The 21,807-nt window shown below is 40.5% G+C and overlaps 1 protein-coding gene and 1 long non-coding RNA gene across 3 annotated transcripts; both read right to left on the reverse strand.

Annotated features, from left to right (window-relative positions):
* Positions 1-807: 807 nt before the first annotated feature.
* On the reverse strand, positions 808-7,257 carry LOC124378068. 2 transcript variants are annotated; one of them, XR_006924156.1, is made up of 4 exons: positions 7,109-7,257; positions 6,272-6,331; positions 5,840-6,014; positions 808-1,034 (listed from the first exon to the last, which is right to left on the reverse strand). It is a non-coding gene; the product is annotated as an uncharacterized LOC124378068 (long non-coding RNA). The 2 variants fall into 2 exon arrangements; XR_006924155.1 differs by having other exon boundaries at positions 6,258-6,331.
* Positions 7,258-15,339: 8,082 nt separating this feature from the next.
* socs1b (suppressor of cytokine signaling 1b) lies at positions 15,340-17,839 on the reverse strand. The gene is made up of 2 exons (XM_046837555.1): positions 17,668-17,839; positions 15,340-16,200 (listed from the first exon to the last, which is right to left on the reverse strand). The coding sequence occupies exon 2, from the start codon at positions 16,148-16,150 to the stop codon at positions 15,572-15,574; it is 579 nt and encodes a 192-aa protein (XP_046693511.1). The 5' UTR covers positions 16,151-16,200; positions 17,668-17,839; the 3' UTR covers positions 15,340-15,571.
* Between the last annotated feature and the right edge of the window lie 3,968 nt (positions 17,840-21,807).

Consider the following 21,807-nt stretch of genomic DNA (forward strand, 5'->3'; position numbering starts at 1 on the left):
ACACGCCCCCCAGGGCGACTACTCTGCCTCTGTGTCAGTCTGCTCAGAAAGTAAAGTGCGAATGAAATCAACAAGCACTCAGTGCAGCCAGATAATCCTCCTGTGAGCCTTAACAACAAGAAGGTCAATAGAGGCACAACGATGGAGTCATTTATTACCAGTGAAGGAGACAACACTGAATGCACAATTAGCAACCTTACTAATGTCCTCGCTAAAGCAAATCTAGCTGAGCAAAGTCAGATACAGCAAAAAGATTCGGAATGCCTGATTTTTCCAGCCTAATGTGAATCTTCGCAAAACTGTTAGAAGCACACTATTCTGTAGGACGTTTTTGGATGCAGTAGCATGAGAATTTCCCTTCACTTGAACTAGGAGACCCAAACCTGTAATTAATGCAAATGCTGACTCCACCCCAGGCCTCCTCACCTCACCTACCTGACTTTACCAACACCATTTGAAATCTCACAAAACTCATGGAGATTAATGTGAAATATGATGTTTAAAAAGATTGCAAACTTATACTCAGGTACCCACAAACTTTTGTCCAAATAGTGTAAGTTCGATAAACGTAAATATTCCTGGAATTCCACCTACTTGACCAATAGAGTTAATTATGATGTATTAAAATAATGATCCTAGTTTATGAGTTATGTTGCATTTGTTAATTTTTATCTGTATGAAGTTCCATCATTAGAACACCAGTGTAGTCAGTTTCCAAACCTTTCCTGAGCGAGCGCTTATCAAATTGCTTTTACTCGGAAGGACACATGCAATGCCGACTTCAAGTTTGACCAAGATAAGGTGTGTTAGAAGATAGCTGACCTTAAGCTTCCGTTCAAATTGGAAAGTCTTTATCTCTGGGGAACACAAACGCTGCCTATAAACGTTTCCTCTTCCTCTACATTCTCCTCCACTTCTGAGTGTGAGGTTCCCAAATGAAGAATGAGATGAATAATCTTTTGAAGCCATAGCAACGCTGAACATTTTACTTCCTGACTCAGCTGTTTCAATGTGGCAGTCTGGTTTTTACAAACCTGTCAAGGTAAAAAATAAATAGAATAGAAGACAAACTCGGGTTGAAAATCAAATCCAAAACAAATTCTGTAGTTTTCTAATGAACGAATTCACACCAGAAACAGTGTTTTGACTAAAACCAAATTAGCCACCATGGCAGTAATGGTGAAATCTTTATGTTTACAAAAGAGTTTCACTAAATAAAGTCGAAATGTTAAAAAGATAAACAATAAATATACATTGTGTTGTTACAGTACAGTTAGCATGCTAGGATTTTGCTAAAATGTTTTTACATTTTTGGCCGCCATATTTTATTTCAAGACTGTAACTCAAATGGAAGAAGGACGAACGTGATGTAACTCATACAATTGAGCATTAAGTTGTTGCTCCCCCTAGTGGATTAACGAGGAATGACCGCATGTTCATTTGGGTAAATATCATCATCATCATAGCATTTCAAGACAATTTAAATGTAGAACACTGCACACTTAAGACACACACACACACACACACACACACACACACACACACACACAAATAGATTATTATATTCAGTGAAATTAGATAAACTTTTTACAATCCATCTTATTGTTATCCTCCATTTATTCCTTTCTCAAGTTTTCTTTCATTCTTCTATCTATTCTGTCTTTTCTCTTTATACTGCCTTCTGTTTTTTTTTACATCCCTTCTTTCATTCTTTTGTTACTTCTTGTATTACACCATTTCACACATACACAAATACATACACTTACATACAAAACACACACACACACACACACACACACACACACACACACACACAAGATATCCAAGTAGCAGTCAATTATTATATATATATATATATATATATATATATATATATATATATATATATATATATATATCTCACAAGTGTGGTGTGTGTATATGTGAGAGAGAGAGAGAGAGAGAGAGAGAGAGAGAGAGAGAGAGAGAGAGAGAGAGAGAAGAGAGAGATACATGGGTGTTGCGTCATCATGTGAGGCCCACACATCGCTCCACAGGCTGGCTCAGAATAAAAGTGCAACTGGAGATACAGACTGCGCACACACACACACACACACACACACACACACACACACACACACACACACACACACACACACACACACTTTATATATTACTTTGAAACAATTATATTAGTTTCAAATTATTGCTCACGCAATTATTACATGCTTAAACACAAAGCTTACGCACTTACACACACACACACACACACACACACACACACACACTCTCCTATGACACAATAAATCATTGACAGACAGAACAATGTCTCCGGCTAATCTTAATGAACAGGTTGACTGTTACAAATGCTGTTGTCCTCGCCTTCTTTTCAGTAAAAATGTAGAGGCTGTAAATCATTCATGTCAGCATCTTACACACACACACACACACACACACACACACACACACACACACACAAAGAGTCACTAAACCGCAACGATTCGGTCCAAAAGGCAGATTTAACAAGCTTTACTGGAATCTGGAACCTGGTGTGAGTGGAGTCGTGGCTCAGAGCTCTTCTGAACAATCCTTCACTAGTTTTACTATCGTCTGTGTGTGTGTGTGTGTGTGTGTGTGTGTGTGTGTGTTTATTGATACCTAAGGATCTAAGACATTTCATAGGTCTCAATAAAAACAGGAAGGAGAGATAAAGAGGAAGAGAGAGAGATAGAGGAGTGTACAGTGTGTTCTGAGAAGCAGAAATGAGAAAATATCGTTCCTACAAAAAATATAATTTTTCAGATCATTTTTTTCCTCCAAACTCACGAGCTGTAGAGTTACTTCATGTCCCGCACGTGCATTAGTGAAGTTGATCCCAAACGACTTTTTCTGGACGTAAACACTTATTTACTATGACCTTTTTGTTCACCATTTGTTTACGAGACACAGATCTCTGAACCCCATGGCAGAAGGGAGTCATTATTTATGGTTATGAGATTCGGGAGCGAACTCTTCCACCTCGAAGCTGTAAGAAGGTCCAGATTAAATTAGTTCAGAGGAATATTATATTTAAATTAAATTATAATGTATATAGCGAGGGAAAAGAGCAGTGCTGTAGGAAAGTAACCCACAACAGAGTGATGTAATGAAGCTCAGTTAGCATCTCGTACTTTTTACAAAGTTTTGGAGAGTTGTTTCCCCGGAGAAGCTTTTTATTCTTCTTACATCTCACCATTTCTGTAAGACGAATGAGGTTTATTATTAAGAACACGGTGTGTTAATTTCTACACACACATTTGAGCACATCTCGAATTTTCAGGTGCGTTACAGCAGCTGGAGAATTTATTGCTCTATTCTGCCCCCCAGAGGTAAAAGTACACTGGTTTTATTTTTTACACTAAACGGACAATACATTTACATGTATGGATTTTGTCAGATGCCCTTATCCAGAGTGAGTTACATCTTATCCATACATCTGAGCAGCGAAGAGGCTAAGGACTTTGCTCATGGACCCAGGAACAGCAGCTTGGAGTGGCTGGGATTTGAACTCATGACCTTTGGATCCAAAGTCCAATGTTTTAAACACTAAACTCCCACCTCCCTATTGGGACATTTTTCTAGCAATACAGAACATTCTTCCCAAAACTGTTCCCTGTTCCAGCACGACACTGCTCCTGTGCACAAAGCCAGCTCCATGAAGATCTGTTTTTATGGGTTGGAAGATGTGGAAGAGCTCCTGCTATAGGGCTCCAACCCAAGTGAACGTGTACGCTGACTGCACCCCAGGAACCTCATCACCTCCATCAATACCTGACTTCACTAACATCCTTGTGGCTGAATACATTTTTACAACATCTAGTGGAACATCTTCCCAGAAGAGTGGGGCTCATTATAACAGCAAATGGAGACTCAATGTGGAATAGGGGATGTTCAAGAAGCACATATCAATTGTATGGTTTATTAGTGTATATTATTATAGTAGCTATAAATGGTCTTTCCCTCTTTTTAATATTCTCTTTTGGGGTTTAGGAAAAAACACTAATGATGGAAACTTCTTCCATGGTTCCTCTCAAGTTTCCTGATCTGATTCCTCTCAAGGTTCCTTCCTCATACCATCTAAAGGAGTTTTTTCGCTGCTCATCAGGGATAAATACACATCAATTTAAATATTTTTTGTCCTATAATTCTTACATTCTTTGAGACAATGCCCATCTCAAAAAGTGCTATAGAAATAAACTTAAACGACGAACCATAAATATATTTATAAAAAAAAACGAGTGTATTTTTTACAGAACACGTCGTTTGTTTTTGGATTTTCTATAAAATGAAAATGCATTAGAATGAGAACACTGCGAGTTTGCGTAAATGTTCCAAACAACCTTTTATTTGTTTCTTTAGAATTTAATTTCTAATCGTGTTGTTTGACAGAAGCACAACACCTGATTGCTTCCTCCTGCCCTGTTTGTTTGTTTGCTTCATTAACATTCCATAAACTTTTTTTTCCAGCTTTTTGAGGCGGTGAGAGTTTTGTCTGTTAAAACTCGGTCATGGGGTTCCATCGAGTGAGTAACAAATCTCTCAGTGTGGCAGAGGTGCCCAGGGTACGAGTTTGAGACGTCACACAGCGCCGCTTTATTCATCAACCGAATAAATCAATACACACACAGAGTTTACTGCTGCTCTCACACACACACACACACACACACACACACACACACACACACACACACACAGCATCATTCTGTACATATTTATATAGGAGTTATGGAGAAGTTGCTCAGCTCTATCTGAGACCACATCTTCACATTTTTTCCCTCAAACTGACACGGAAAACCAAATATTCCCTCAAATCAAATTTAGATCTGCTGCTCACACACCGACTGTCTGTCTGTCTGTCTCTCTCTCTCTGTCTCTCTCTCTCTCTCTCTCTCACACACATACACACACACACACACACACACACACACACCCCCCATCATCACATTCTTTGAGATAATTTCTTCCTGTTTTTATAAAGTAATGTGTGTTTTTTATTGTATGCTTACATTGAAGGTGTGTATTGTACGCCTGTACATGTTGTGTTTTAGCGTGTGTGTGTGTGTGTGTGTGTGTGTCTTTATGTAACACACTGCCTGTTTGATAACAAAAGTGGTGACACACTGAAAAGTGGGTTTCCATGGAGACAGCAAATTCCTACATCCTTTTTTAAATATATTTTATATTTACTAAGATGAGCTGTTTCTCTCACTTTCATCCATTCATTCACTCCTCCACTCACTCATTCATTCATTCACTCACTCATTCGCTCATCATTTCTCCATTAATTTGCTCATTCACTCACTCATTCATTCAGCAATTCACTCCTCCATTCACTCATTCATTCACTCACTCATCTATTCATTCATCCATTCATTTACTCATTCACTTCTGCATTCATTCACCAATTCACTCATTCATTCATTCACTCATTTGTCCATTTATTTACTCAATCACTCGTTTACTTATCCATCCATTAATTTGCTCATTCACTCCTCCATTCCACTCACTCATTCATAGATCATTTAAAGATTTGTATGTATCAATGTTTGCAATATCAACTGAATATTACGTGATAGTGTTTGTCTGCGTGTGTGTGCGTGTGTGTGTGTGTGCGTGTGTGTGTGTGTGTAAATATCAGCCTTCATCTTCAAAAGAACTTAAACCAAACTTTTTTTCTCTGCTGTGTTGTGTAAGAGGCCTTTGCTGATATATTACATAAATAATATGGCACTGTGTGTAAGTGTGTGTGTAAGTGTGTGTGTGTGTGTGTGTGTGTGTGTTTTCACCAAGAATAGGGGATTCCTTGAATCCATTCTCTCACCGTTTGTTGGTTTCTTTCCTTTGGATGTGTAACAACTTCTCTGTGTACAGGAATAAAACACACACTGCTCCGTTACCATGGCGACACACTTTTATACGCAATGGCAGGAGATTTCCAAGCAGCCGGATGTGATGACGTCAGGGTCTGGACAAGGGACAAGGTCCCGAACTGTGCACTACAGGGACGAAACACCAAAATAGAGAAAATAATAAATCCACAATCTATGGATATAAAAGTGAATCCACAACTCAAAAAAGTAAACAAAATGAAATCTTTTTAACAATTCTTAAACAAAGTCCTTTTCGGGGAAAAGCCCAGCAAAACAAAAATAAATAAAAACTTGGGACAAGGTAGGGGGCACTGCGAGACAAAATACGACCCCTAGACCCCTGAGGAATCAAGCAAGAAAGTGACACACAGGACGATTGGTACCAGCTGAAAACAATGAGTGATAATTGAAGAGCAGAGGGACACATTGGCGACATCTGGTGGCTGAAACAAATAAACACAAGGTACAAAAAACTAAATCTTAAAAAATGTCCCCGATGTGTCTTATGAAGCATTTTATATAAAAGGTGATTAAAAGAAACAGCACAAACATGTCATTTCCTGTTTCCCAAAACGCGATTATTCATGTTATAGTCTATTTATAACACTTCCTTACAAACCGCTCGTGACCTTAACACTTTCCACCATATTTATTATTATAATTTTTTTTACACAGTAAAGTAGGTGCCACTGTTTTTAATCCATGCAAAATATTTGTATAATTTATATGAAGGCACAATTTTATATGTGGTGTTGTAGCCAGAGAGTAACGCAGGCTATGTCTAGATTAATCCGGATCGTTCTGAAAACGGCATCTACAGTAAAAACCCTCCATGCAAGCGATTGTTTGCAATCATTTCCCAAAATTTGCTCGTCCACACTGAAACATCTGAAAAAGCTCACGTCCCTGTACTATCTCACTTTGGGGTGTGGCATTGTATTCGGATTAACTCCATAGTGGGCGTGGCCTAAATACAGCAATCCACATTTAATCCCAGTGTGTGATTTTCTCCCGTCTTTCCTGCAATAAATATTTTAGTAATAAATGATAGATTAGGAGTTTTTTCTCCTCCCTTTTCTCTCCACCCCTCTCTTCCTCCCTCTTGTTTTCTCTCTATCTCTCTCTCGCTATCAAACCCACAGCTTGTCATGTTACGAAGGAAACCATGAACTATAAACTCCATCCTGAAGAAGGCAGTAAACTGATATGAAAGCACTGACCCTGGAGACTCCTTCCATGCTCCCAGCTGAACTTCTCAACCTTCGGGAAAACAGCACATTGTCGAACCCGTTATGCCGTGGAGCATGTGTCACATAAATGAGCTGTTACCATGGAAACTATAACACTGTTACCCACGGTGGTTTAGAATACAGCCGGAAACAAGCTTCAGAACAGCAAAAGAAAGAAGGTAGGAAGGAAGGAAGGAAGGAAGAAAGAAAGAAAGAAAGAAAGAAAGAAAGAAAGAAAGAAAGAAAGAAAGAAAGAAAGAAGGAAGGAAGGAAGGAGGAGGAGGAAGGAAGGAAGGAAGGAAGGAAGAAAGAAAGAAAGAAAGAAAGAAAGAAAGAAAGAAAGAAGGAAGGAAGAAAGGAAGGAAGGAAGGAAGGAAGGAAGGAAGGAGGGAGGGAGGAGGAAGGAAGGAAGAAAGGAAGGAAGGAAGGAAGGAAGGAAGAAGAAGAAGGAAGGAAGGAAGGAAGGAAGGAAGGAAGGAAGAGATGGAGGAGGGAGGAGGAAGGAAGGAAGGAAGAAGGAAGGACGGACAGACGGAAGGAAGGAAGGAAGGACGGAAGAAAGGAAGGAAGGAAGGAAGGAAGGAAGAAAGAAAGAAAGAAAGAAAGAAAGAAAGAAAGAAAGAAAGAAAGAAAGAAAGAAAGAAAGAAAGAAAGAAAGAAAGAAAGAAGGAAGGAGGAAGAAAGAAGGAAGAAGGAAGGAAGGAGGAAGGAGGAAGGAAGGAAGGAAGGAAGGAAGGAAGGAAGGAATGAAGGAAGGAGGAAGGAAGGAAGGAAGGAAGGAAGGAAGGAAGGAAGGAAGGAAGGAAGGAAGGAAGGAAGGAAGGAAGGAAGGAAGAGAGGAGGGAGGAAGGAAGGAAGGAAGAAAGAAAGAAAGAAAGAAAGAAAGAAAGAAGAAAGAAAGAAAGAAAGAAAGAAAGAAAGAAAGAAGAAAGAAAGAAAGAAGAAGGAAGGAAGGAAGAAAGAAGGAAGGAAGGAAGGAAGGAGGAGGAGGAAGGAAGGAAGGAGGAGGAAGGAAGGAAGGAAGGAAGGAAGGAAGGAAGGAAGGAAGGAAGAAGGAGGAGGAAGGAAGGAAGGAAGGAAGGAAGGAGGAAGGAAGGAAGGAAGGAAGGAAGAGAGGGAGGGAGGAAGGAAGGAAGGAAGAAGGAAGCTCATGTTTGTTTTAACAGTAGATGATAGATGTGTTTATTTAGATTGAGGGCTTTGCTCAGGGGCTCCTCAGTGGCATCTTGGCAGTGTTGGGGTTTAAACCCCAGACCTTCTAATGAGTAACTGTTGAACTACCACTGAAAATGAACTTCCCTTTATATGTTATTTTTGGAGTAATGTTTCAGTTACATGTGGATATAAACACAGACTGTAATCCTGTCGGCCATTTTTTTCACCGTGTCTTTAAACCAACACAACTGCCTTTTCACTCGTACCGCAGAAGTAAATTCCTCATACAACTGGACTTTTTATTCTGTTTCTCCTTTTGAAAAATCTCTTCTACCTGTCAGGGGAGGCCGTGATTCTGTGTTCACGGGTCTGACAGTCTTCTCACAGGTTTTTCCTCCTCGACCCGAGGACTTTGATCTTCTGTTTCGTTTCCCATTGTGCTGGACGTCTTTCTGACAGAAGGGAACAGCTCCGGTGACAAAACATCTCACTAAACTCAGGATGCTTGAGTTTATCTCATGTATCATCTCAGGACCTGTCTGTAGAGCAGAGAGAGAGAAAGAGAGAGAGAGAGAGAGAGAGAGAGAGAGAGAGAGAGAGAGAGAGAGAGAGCATGAGTTTAACACCAGAGAACTGTTATCTTCATCTTCTCCAACAAAGAGAGGGTCAAATATGTTAGCTGGATCCTGGGGATCTCAGACAGCATGTGGAAAAAATGTACATTGCGCCAATACGCATTCACATTAACCATAATTAGTCCAATTGTGAGAAGATAGAAGGAAACTGGAGAACCTTCAGGAAACCCAGGTGGACACGTGAAGAACATGTGAAGGTTCACACCTGAGCTCAGGTGCTGTGAGACACAATAATATTTAAAAAAAAGTTTTTTTGAGGCTCATGTTTAATGATTACAATAATTAATAAATGTTAATAATTACATCCTTACAAGACAAATATCTGTGTGTGTGTGTGTGTGTGTGTGTGTGTGTGTGTGTGTGTGTGTGTGTGTGTGAAAGCAAAAGAGAGGGAGAAAGATACTTTTTTTACTTTTACAAAACTTTATTTACACATACCATAAAACTCAGTGTGACTTAATAATAAATAAATAATAAATATATATGCTTTAAGATGGTTTCACAAATTATTAAAACATGAGTGATCAGTTCAGTTCTGGTGCAAAGTTCAGCTCTGCATCTTCAACAGAGCACAAAGCGTTCTCCAACACCACACACATTTAAACACATTAACTGTTCGCTCTTTCAGAGTGTGTTTGTTTATCACCTTTACAATGTTTCTGTAAATCACTTTACCACTAAACCTACACAGATGTACAGTTTCCTGTTGTCCCAGGTTTAGCAGTGGACTACTGTGGCTTGATTCTCCGAGTGCAGGTGTCATGATCATGTCCGGGAAGGCGTCAGTAGGATCAGGGACTGTAGCCCCCAGACTGTATTCCTTTAGTAGCTCTTTCTCCTGTGGGTTTAGAGCTCCAGCCAGTTTGTTGAGGGATTTTTGTGAATACCGTAGCGATCTGATCCCCAAGTGTGATGAAACAGTCTCTGCGTCCTCGAGGCCTGGGCCTGCTTTGCTGATAATGTCTTGTAGTTGAAAGGAACGTTTCGATAGAAGAAGTTCTCTGAGTCCAGGGAGGTCATATCCTGACACCTCCAGACGAGCCCCAAAGATGATTGGTTCCTTTAGCAACCAGTAGAGGGAGGACCCACTGCTCACCCACTGGTGTTGAAAAAAGGTCCACACTTTGAAAAGACTCTGATAGAAAGAGAGTATTCCAGTAAAGTCCAAAGTGTTACAGTCCATTAAGAACAGAGTGACATCAAGTCCCAGTCCACCCACACTGTGTAGAATGGTTTGAGCTAACGGTTTCCATGTTGGATTTTGGGTGTTCATCAGAAACTTTTGAATGAACTGGAGGCGGTATGTTGCTCCTCTGCTGGCCTTTCATGTTCTCAAGAGTTGTCTCCCAATTTCTCTGAGCGAAGTCATCATTACTCAGAAACACTCCAAGGTATTTTACTCCACCTCTTTTCCAGGTTAGATCTTCTGGTAGCATGGGATAGCCTTTCTTTCATTCTCCCACCAACAAAGCTTCACTCTTTTTCCAGTTGACTTTTGCAGAAGAGAAGCTTTGAAATCCTTAACAACACATTCTAGTCTTCTAACATCATCAAAATTAGAAATGAAAATGACTACGTCATCAGCATATGCAGATGAAAAGGGTGTTTACATTGTGATAGCTGGAGACCAGTGAGCTCCTGCCTTATTTTGTGCAACAGCGGCTCCATGGCCAGAGAGTACAGCATTCCCAACATTGCACATCGCTGCCTAACCCTCTCTGAACTTTAAAAGCAGCACTCAAACCACCAGTGATCTTTAGTTTACTCTCAATGTTACAATACATCACCTGGATAATACTCACAAAACCCTGACTGAAACCAAAAGCTTCTAAAGTACGCCGCAGGTGTTGGTGTTCAACACGGTCAAAAGCTTTTTCTTGATCTAAAGAAACCAGACCAACATCGATGCCTGATAGCTGTGAGACTTCTAGGATGTCCCTGACTAGTGAGATGTTATTGAGTATAGATCTTTTGGGTTATGCAGTATGTTTGATCCAGATGTATTACTTGATTCATTACTGTATGCAGTCTTGCGGCGATTGTTTTTGACAGTATTTTCGGCCTCCAGTTGCTTATGTTCTGGAGGTCGCCTTTCTTGGGTATCAGCGAGATGACAGCTCTTCTCAGGCTGAGTGGCAGAGAGTCTTTTTTAAGCTTTCATTCAGAACTAGCAGAAGATAAAGAGAGAGAGAGAGAGAGAGAGAGAGAGAGAGAGAGAGAGAGAGAGAGAGAGAGAGAGATAGAGAGAGAGAGAGAAGAGAGAGAGAGAGATACAGAGAGAGAGAGAGAGAGATACAGAGAGAGAGAGAGAGAGAGAGAGAGAGAGAGAGAGAGAGAGAGAGAGAGAGAGAGAGAGAGAGAGAGAGAGAGAGAGAGAGAGAGAGAGAGAGAGAGAGAGAGAGAGAGAGAGATACAGAGAGAGAGAGAGAGAGAGAGAGAGAGATACAGAGAGAGAGAGAGAGAGAGAGAGAGAGAGAGAGAGAGAGAGAGATACAGAGAGAGAGAGAGAGAGAGAGAGATAGAGAGAGAGAGAGAGAGAGAGAGAGAGAGAGAGAGAGAGAGAGAGAGAGAGAGAGAGAGAGAGAGAGAGAGAGAGAGAGAGATAGAGAGAGAGAGAGAGAGAGAAAGAGAGAGAGATACAGAGAGAGAGAGAGAGAGATAATGATTAGTTGAGGATAGACTCGAGCGTAATCTTGGACAGTGAAACTGAACAATAAAATCAGGTCAGATGACTGGAATAAGATCTGAAATGTGATGTTAGTCACAGCTTTCTGTTTTTATTTCTCTTTTTTTGTTTTTTCAGGACAGCTGGATTCTTAAAATGGATGATGACCATGAAATCTGTGCGGTTATACTGACATCTAGTGGACATTCAGGATAACACTAGTTTTTTACAACGACCACAAATGAATATTCCGAGGCCACAAATTGTTCATTTTACAGAACGATTATTATACACGAGCCGTAAGATCAACTGAACACTGTGGCATTTTCAGCCTGTGTAGACTTCAATAAACATTAGTACAAAACATAATTTCACACAATGTATCTCTGAACTCTTCAAATCGTTAACCTGCAGGCCTGAAAAGGAAGAGAAACAAACAAAAAAAAGGTAATAATTGATTAAATTGTCGTATTCACTGTATAAGGTATTAGCAAAACAGGTACAAGTCCGACACTAACACAATGGCAAAGTCTGGTGAGTAATTGTGTAGATTAGAAAATGTTTGTTGTGTATCCTTTTTTGATTTAGAAAAATAGGTCAAGGCACAAGCAAGGAACATCAACAGCTTCATTATTAGTCGTGACTCGACACAGATACTGATCTCTCTCACTTTATCTGATAGCTATTTATTAAAACATATAAATAAATGTAATCCAGGCACTAATTTATCTATGTGCGTGATTCGGAGCAGCAGAGTTGTAGCTCAAACTAGCTATTTATACACCGATCAGACATAACATGAAGTGAAGAACACTGATGATCTCTTCATCATGGCACCCGTTAGACATTTTGTCCTCAAAGTTGACAAATTGTGACGTCTAGACAACTGGATCAGAACATCTCCAAAACTCGTGGGCTGTTTCTGGTCTACAGTGGTCAGTATCTACCAAAAGTGCTTCAAGGAAGGAACAGTGGTGCGACAGGGTTGTGGGGGATGAGGAACATTGCTGCACGTGAGGAGCGAAGACTGGTCCGTGTGGTCCAATCCAACAGACGAGCTCCTGTAGCTCAAACTGCTAAAGAATTTCATGCTGTTGATGATCGACGGGTCACGAGTGATTTAGCAGCAAAACACAATATTAGGCAGGTGGTCATAATGTTATTCCTGATCCTTTCTTTCCATTCAGTCAGTTTTCCCTGCAAATGTCAAAGAACTGCTCAAAGCTTCTCAAAGGCTTCACACCAACTGGGGATTATCATCTTATACATACCATGATCACTTATATGAGGACTATCACATATATACACACAAACATATGTATGTTCTACAACCTAACCAGACACGTCATGTAAAAATGCACTCCAATGTTGTGAAGAGTAAAAGAAAATGGAAGAACTGGTTCACCTTCTGAATCCAGATAATCGCTTCAAATTATTGGGACAATTAGTGTCATGTGGTTTCAATAATAAACACAACTGAGCTTAAGCCAGGGGGTGGGTGGGTGTGTGTGTGTGTGTGTGTGTGAGAGCGAGAGAGAAGTTCTGCCAAGAGAGAATGCTAATTAAACATTTCATCCCAACATGGTTCAAGTCTGATTGATTAGACAAACTTCTAAACAAGAGAAACGTTAAAACGGCTTCAATACAATCAAACAGAAACTGAAACGAGAACTCACTGCATCATCCATCATCATCATCATCCGTCTTATCACCAGAGCTCAAACGTCACCAAGCTCATCTGTCTCTGTGGTAGATCATCCCTCACTTATTTCTTTAACTCTGTTTCTTGCTTTTAAGGAGTTCCTGAAACTTCTCCTTGCTGGACATTTTTTTTTACCAAGGTTCTGCTTCAGGCTCCTCCTGAATGAAGTTCTTGTAGAGATTTTAAATCCTGAGTATGGGAGTGGATTCTCTGTTTTGATGAGGGCATGATGGAGCAGGTGTGGTGGACCGATATACAGCGAGAACCTGGTGCTGGTTTAACGTCACTGCTGATGTGGTTTTAGGTTTAAATGATAAGAACAAGCAAATGTTTTCTACAAAATTTGAGTGAATTGTTACAACAGGGTTTTAATGCAATGATAAAAAAAAACGACTTACAAACGAGTTACAAAAATGATTCTCCTATTACGACTTTAGGTCAAAATATTTTGTGCAGATTTTAAGGAGTTAAATGTACAAAGTGAAGTAGTTTAATCACAAAAACAATCCACATTACATTCATTCTTATATTAACCATTACTTCTGAATTCATCTTCATTCTTAGCAGAACCTTAGTAGAGAACTTATTTCTCTGAGTTAATTTTTCCTCTCAGAAAGAAATGATCTAACTGAACTCTTAGCAGGAGCTTATGCTAATTACTCCACACAGTGTCTGCTATTGCTTTTCTTGTATTTGTTTTTCCTTCATTCTTTCCCCTGTGTTCTTTTGTCCATCCTGTGCTTCTTGGCTCACATCCATAAGTTGCTTTACACTTTCACTTTCTCTGAGAGCTCCGAGTTTGTTTGTTTTTTATATGATGCGGTTTTGAACATGTTCCATGGACCAGAAATTCAGCCTGGATTCATTCGATTCATGGATTTAATAAAAAATATTTGAACGTTCTCTGCGGTTCGTTTGCATTTTTTGTGGCTCTCTTTCTTTCTGACACTGTTTTTAAGGTTGCAGTTATATGTCCGCTAGAGGGTGCTGTTGTACAGATTAATTCTACTCCTGCCCAAAACAGTGCAGATATTCTTACATTCAGATACAGATTTTGGCTGGAGGATGAAGAAAACTATTCCAGTGTCTGGATTTGTGTAAATTTGCAAACCAGATGCTGCAGAGGGAAGAAAACCAGGAAAAAGTGAACAAAATCAGTGAGATGTTGTTTGTTTCTTTCAAAAGTGAAAGAGTAAAATGATTTGTTTCTTTGTGGATAAGGTCAGTTCAATGATATTGAATGTTTGTGCTTTTATGGGAAAACAATCCTCAGGCAACAATTATTAAAGTTATAAAAGTTATTCTTCAATGTTCAGCACTCAGTGCCCTCAAAGTCCTCATTACCCTCAAAGTCCTCAGTACCCTGTGTACCCTCAATGCCTTTAGTATCCTCAGTACCCTCAATGTCCTCTGTGAACTTTTTGTGTGTGTGTGTGTGTGTGTGTGTGTGTGTGTGTGTGTGTGTGTGTGTGTGTGTGGTTAGATTTGGAGACTACAGTTTGTCCACTTCTTTGTTCTTAGTTTCAAACCTATTTACAGTAATAACTTAGTGTTTGTTGGTGTTTATTTTCAGACTCTTTGCATTACTGCAAAATAGTTTGCTTGTGGTTGTATCATGAAAAAATAAACACGACATTGGATTGGATATGGAAATCGAATGGATATGGAAATCGGTCCAAGAGGATTCCTAGCAGCTCCATATAAACATGCGAGAATCTTACATTCAAAAACAGTCATGATATGTTACAACAACAAAGTGTGTATGTGGTTTGCCTTTAACTGAAACACAGGATGCAGTACACCAACATTCTAAAGAACTTTCTCTTTCTCTTTCTTCTAAATGCCGTACTGATCAGATGATTTACTGATGTTTTGCGAGGGAGGGGCCGGCACTTGAGCGAATCAAACTGTTTTCATTTAAAAAAAAAAAAAAATCCACACTCGTACTCCAAAGAATCAGCATCACTTTATTTATGCATTTACATGTTCAAGATGAATTATGAAATGAAACTTTTACAGTACAACAATGGTGTTTACAGCAATGCGGTTTTATATATATATATATATATATATATAAAAATATGTCACAACAGTTAAAAACATTACATTATTTGGTAGATCTACATTTCCTATGTTGTGGGAAAATAAAAACCACAAAATAAACAAAATGATATCCATGATGTCTGCACAGCAGGCATGTCAAATGATCAGGACAAACACCTGACGTAGTGCTTGTGAAAGTGACTGTACCTCATCGATCCTCTGTAAAATATAAACATACAGGTGTCCTCTTTTTTTCAAATGCTGAAAGGATAGGACAAAAGAAAATCTTTCAGCACTGTGCTTACAGGGAGTTCCTCGAGCTTCTCTCTGCCGTAAGCTTTGACCACGGCTCTCCTGCATATCTCCTGGAGTTTCTGAGGAGAAGAACCACGATAAGGCTGCTTCAGGCTCCTCTTGGGGGACGCCATGTAAAACCCCAGCAGTTTGAAAAGACATGGGAAAATGTGCTTGCTACCATCCAGGGCAAATCCACTGGCTTTAAGGAGAACCCGGACGCTGGTGGGTCCCTCTGCAGACCGGTAGCTCAGAGTGAAGAATACATCCGTTTGCATGCTGTCCCGGATAAGGAAAGTCCCCACTGGGAGAGACGCCAGGCGACCGTGAGCTTCGTCCACATCTAGAGGACCCCAGTAAAATCCACTGTTCCCCAAGAAGTATGTCGCGCTGGCCACCAGGGAACGCTCTAACACGTCCCGGAACGGTCGGAAGTGGGTCTGAGGAGTCGGCGCCACCGGGACGACGGTGGACTCGGGGACTGGTACGTCGTCTTGTGGCGAGGCAGAGGGGTCAGGAGGCTTGTTGTGATGCACCATTCTCTTTCTTCTCCATCCTGGCCATGTGCACACAAGAGAATGTCGAGTGACTAACCAAAAAGAAACAAAGAGAGCGAGATGAATGAGGAGCACTGTGGAGAGAAGGAGGAGTCTTTCTTCCTTTACACGTCTTAACACAGCAATATGTGTGTGTGTGTGTGTGTGGGGGTGTTCCTTTTATTTTTCCTGTCCTCTTTTTCTTCTTTTTTTTTTTTTACTAAGAAATCTTTGCTTTCTAACTTTCTTTCTTTTTCTTAAAAGCCGAAGAGACAAAATAATTGTTTGTCTTAAATCGTTTTTTTTGGTGTCTTGAGTTACATAATATCAGCACTTATAACCTGATATTACCACATCAAGTCCTCATATGTACAGTAAAGGAAGTGTGTGATGTGTTAACTTTATCATCATTTGTGTCAGATTTTTATCTTTTATGCACGTTTTTTCTCCACTGGCTCACACACACACACACACACACACACACACACACACACACACACACACACACACACACACATTTTCATTATTAATGTAGCTCATGAAAGTAAATAGGGTTAAACTGCATTTTTCTTTAATATATAAAGAAAATAAATGAATACGCTGTCCCCGGCTTAAGGCCTCACAAAGCAAACTTGTCAGTTATTCTTACATGTTGCGCTTAATGTTGCATGTGTGGGTGTGTCTTTTTCTCTCTGTCGCTCAAGCACATACACACACACACACACACACACACACACACACACACACACACACATACACTAGCCATATTTATGAATGCGGCAAAATAATGTAATGCTACACTCCAGTCTATTTCCCAAAAGAAAAACCTCTCTCTCTTTCTCTCTCCCTGTCTTTCTATCCCTCTCTCTCCCTCTACACCTCTTTTGACTTTTCAAGACAAAAGCTGCAGGTTTTCTGGTTTCAGTTTTTTTTTGCCAGCTCAGCCCTCACCCTGTCCACTAATCCTGTTCTTTGTCTGTATATTTTAACTTGCACACACTCAGACACACACTCTCTCTCTCTCCCAAGCACACACACACACACACACACACACACACACACACACACACACACACACACAGTTATTATATCCTTATGAGGACCTTCCACAGCTCATTCTGCTTCTCTACACCAGAATCTCAACTCAGTGACTGTAATGAGATCTGTCTCCTGTCAGTGGGTTCCTCATGAGGACCTGCTAAAAAATCCTTAGATGTTCCTGACATACTGTCTTAAATGGCGCACACACACACACACACACGCACACACACACACACACACACACACACACACAAATAAAACAGATCACGAAATTGAAACACGAAATTCTTGCCCATACAGACCTTTGTTAATCAATCTCTCTCTCTCTCTCTCTCTCTCTCTCTCTCTCTCTCTCTCTTCTCTCTCTCTCTAATACCGACGGTCACTAAACCGAGAGCGCAAACCCAGTCACCCCAGCAGCGCGCTCCTCATCTATCCATCACCTGACACCCACCTAAATACCCACTGTCAGTACACACCTGGGCTCGGTTCGGCCTCACACTGCGTCCCTCCTGGACTTCACTGCATCCCAAAAGCATCGCTGACGAACATGTCTCTGTTCCGAAAGAAGAGCCGAATAAAGCGAAAGTGAAAGTTCTGTCCTGTATCTGCAGTGCCTTTTATACTCACTCTCACACACACACACACACACACACACACACACACATACAAACACGCAGACACACACACACACACACACGCACACGCACACACACACGCACGCGCGCGCACGCACGCACACAGACACGCACGCACTCTTTAACACGCATACGCAGACATGCAAATGCGCCTCAACACACACACACACACACACACACACACACACACACACCCTGTGTTTCTGGTCCCCCCTTGTTCCAGGTTCTCCTGCATTCCCAGTCCACCTGTGTTCCCAGAACCACCAAGCTGCTACTGCTGGGCTCTTAAACAAAGCCCATAGGCTGTATCTGCTCAGGTGCATGTTGCTCTGGATAAGGGCGTCTGCTAAATGCCATTAAATGTAAAAGTTCCAGGTCCTGCTGTGTTCCAGGTTCTCCTTAGTTTGTTGTCTTTGGTGAGACTGTCCTGGTCTTTGTCATCGTCTCTGCTCTATATTAGCCCAATGCTTCATATTGAAATGTTCGAGTCTTCTCTACAGAAATCCACTGGACTGTGAGTTGTTTGTTGAGCTTTTGTTAACAGAATAATGAGCTCTTTGTGTTTCTACTCGCAGGTTCCTGAGGGGCTGATATTCAATCCTGTCTGTGATTAAGTTATCTGCAGTGACCTGTTTTTTTTGGAGATGTTCTACACCCAGGTGTGACTGTACTTTACACTCTGCAGGTCCAGGTTCAGTAGAAGACAGGATACGCAGCAGCAGAAATCTGATGTGTGTGTAGTTTAGGGCGAGTCCAGGGTCTGGAGAACCAGTAACACTGTTAACACTGTTAACCTACTGAGAAACCTTCTGAACACACTGCTGAAACTCCTCTACGCTCCAGATGACATCAATTACTTCTCACTTTTTAAAATGTAGATCTCTTCATATCACTCCCTCTCCCTCTCCCCCTTTCCTAGTTCAATGTAATACGTGTGTGTGAATATAGAAGAGCTGGGACAAGAAAATGACCATCTGTGTGTGTGTTAATGTGTATCAGTGTGTGTTAATGTGTGTGTATCTGTGTGTAGTGTGTAACAGTGTGTATCGGTGTGTGTTCATGTGTATCAGTGTGTATCGTTGTGAATGTGTAGCAGTGTGTATCTGTGTGTAGTGTGTGACAGTGTGTGTAGTGTGTAACAGTGTGTATGGGTTTGTGTGAATGTGTATCAGTGTGTGTTAATGTGTAACATTGTGCATCAGTGTGTGTAGTGTGTGGTGTTTGTGGTGTGTGTTGGTGTATCTTCTGCGTGGTTTTGCTCAGTGTGTGATTTCATCTGAGTTCAAACTCGTTCCACAGAAACCACAGAGTTCAGCAGGACACTTCAGTTCCAGTGCACTGAGGCCTGATATTCATTCAGTAGAACATTCTCCTTTATCACTTCATTCATCCTCTCTCTCCCTCCCACTCTCCCTTCCTCCGTCTCTCTCCCACTCTCCCTCCATCCTTTCATCCCGTCTCTATCTCTCTTTTATACTCTAACAGGATGTACATTTCTGACATGCTGCATTTTTGTATGTAAACTAAAACCAGATCACAATATAATCTCTCTCTCTCTCTCCTCTCTCTCTCTCTCTCCTTCTTCTATCCCCTCCTCTCTCTCTCTCTCTCCTCTCCCTCCCTCCTTCCCTTCCTCTCTCTCTCTCTCTCTCTCTCTCTCTCTCTCTCTCTCTCTCTCTCTCTCCCTTCTTCTATCCCCTCCTCTCTCTCTCTCTCTCACTCTCCCTCCCTCCTTCCTCTCTCTCTCTCTCTCTCTCTCTCTCTCTCTTTCTTTCCTTCTTCTATCCCTCCCTCCTTTCTCTCTCTCTCTCTCACTCTCCCTCCCTCCTTCCTCTCTCTCTCTCTCTCTCCCTCCTTCCTTTCCTCTCTCTCTCTCTCTCTCTCTCTCTCTCTCTCTCTCCCTCCTTCCTTCCTCTCTCTCTCTCTCTCTCTCTCCATCCCCCCTCATACCCTCACATGATGTAGATTTTTTAAACACTTTTTCTTTTGATTTATTTCCGTAAACTAAAACCAGATCAAAATGATATGCAAATAATCACGTTATGCTCTTTCTCCCGCTATCAGAGGCGCGCGCGCACACACACACACACACACACACACACACACACACACACACACACACACACACACACACACACACACACACACTGTCGAGCCTCTTTTACTTTCGCTTTGTGGAGCGGATTACTCTAAATCACGTGATGTATAGCAGCTGCTTCACCCGGTGACGCTACAATAATAAATGATGTTTAGGCGGAATTCTTGTTCACACTTCTCACTATAGAACTGATTTATTCGTATTATTTAGTTTCCTCGCTGCTGAGAAGAGAAACGCGTTTAGTTCTGGAAGAAAACGATTACGGCATTTAATAATGAAGCTGTGCGACCTGCGGGATTCACAGTCACGTGCATTAATGAGCAAAAATAATCGTTTATTTAAAATGTAAATATTTTTTAATAAATGCGTTTAGTTTAAACATTAAGCATTATTACTGAAGTAACACATGCAGCAACTACTGCAGTAACTATTGCAGCAATTAATGCAACAATGAATGCAGTAAATAGCAGAGTAAATAATGCAGTAAATAATGCAGTAATTAATGCAGTGGTTATTGCAATAACTGGTGTAGTAACTTGTGCACTACTTAATGCATTAATGCAATAATTTGGTGATTCCTTTTAATATTTTAATTCGTCTCGTTCCAGCCCAAAACTATCAAACCCTCTCTCATTCCCGTAAAAAAGCTACAACAAAACAAATCTTTTTGTGAATGTATCTTCACATCCCTAAAACGATTAACACTTGAATTATTAATATGAGTTTTATTTCATTTACACAAGTCGAGATGAACAGTAAAACATGGAGGCTGAGGCGAGCTCCAGCTTTTCTTTTAAATGAGTTGCCATTCTATCCTTCAGTGTCAGAAATGATTTCCGGTTTCTCTGTTGTCCCAAATTATCTAAAGCCCAACCGTCGCATCACACACACCCAGTTACACCACACACACACCACTGCCCTGCTGTCACAACTCATAATTATGCAATATTCAGCTTTTGTTTTGAATCGGTTAAAAATCAAACCTTACAAGTACACACACACACACACACACACACACACACACACACACACACATACCCAGAAAGCCTCTGACATGGAAACTAGGCTAAGAGACTCAGCTATGCACTAAAAACATGATAAAATCTAAAAGATTTGTTATAGCAGAAGGCAGGACTTTTGCTGACAGTCTGGAGAGCAGTACAGTAATAAGTGTCACTTCATCATCAAGAGTTGCATTATATTTGATGAAAGTATAAAAAGTGTTCAAATATTCTGTTAAGTACAAAAGGGACACATTTTGGATAAAAAATTCGTTCTGCATTTAAGGTCTGCATCATTAATCCATTAAAATTTTAAATAGTCTCCCTGGTAAATTAGATCGGAAGCGTAGATTGGATTTAACACACTTTCTTTGTCCGAGTCATTTGTTCCTGGACATAGCTTCGGTTTTGTGGTGTACAGAACAAACACTTGGTTAAATACAGGATTATCTCCAAACAAACAGAGCTAAGTCAGAGAGACACATGTGTGTAATAAATCACAATGCTGACTGTGTACTACACAATCACACCAAACAAAAATACAGCTAGCGAACAATGTCAACACTCTCAAACTTTCTTTTATAATAAACTAAATATACCTTATATCAATACATCTTACAACAAACCAAGAAAAAGCTTGAAACATGTTTAGTTTTCAATTTGATGAACAATATTCTCCAATTACAAAATATTACACCTATTCAACATATACAGGGTGACAAAAGTATGAAAACACTTGACTTTTACACACATTTGTGTTTTTTTCCTAAACTGTTACCATAAAGTTGAAAGCACACAATTGTATATGACGTCTCTGGATGCAGGAGGATGAAATTTTCCCTTCACTTTAACTAGGAGACCCATAAAGAGTATTTTCACTGC

This window comes from Silurus meridionalis, chromosome 24, assembly GCF_014805685.1.
Source record: "Silurus meridionalis isolate SWU-2019-XX chromosome 24, ASM1480568v1, whole genome shotgun sequence".
Classification (NCBI taxonomy): domain Eukaryota; kingdom Metazoa; phylum Chordata; class Actinopteri; order Siluriformes; family Siluridae; genus Silurus; species Silurus meridionalis.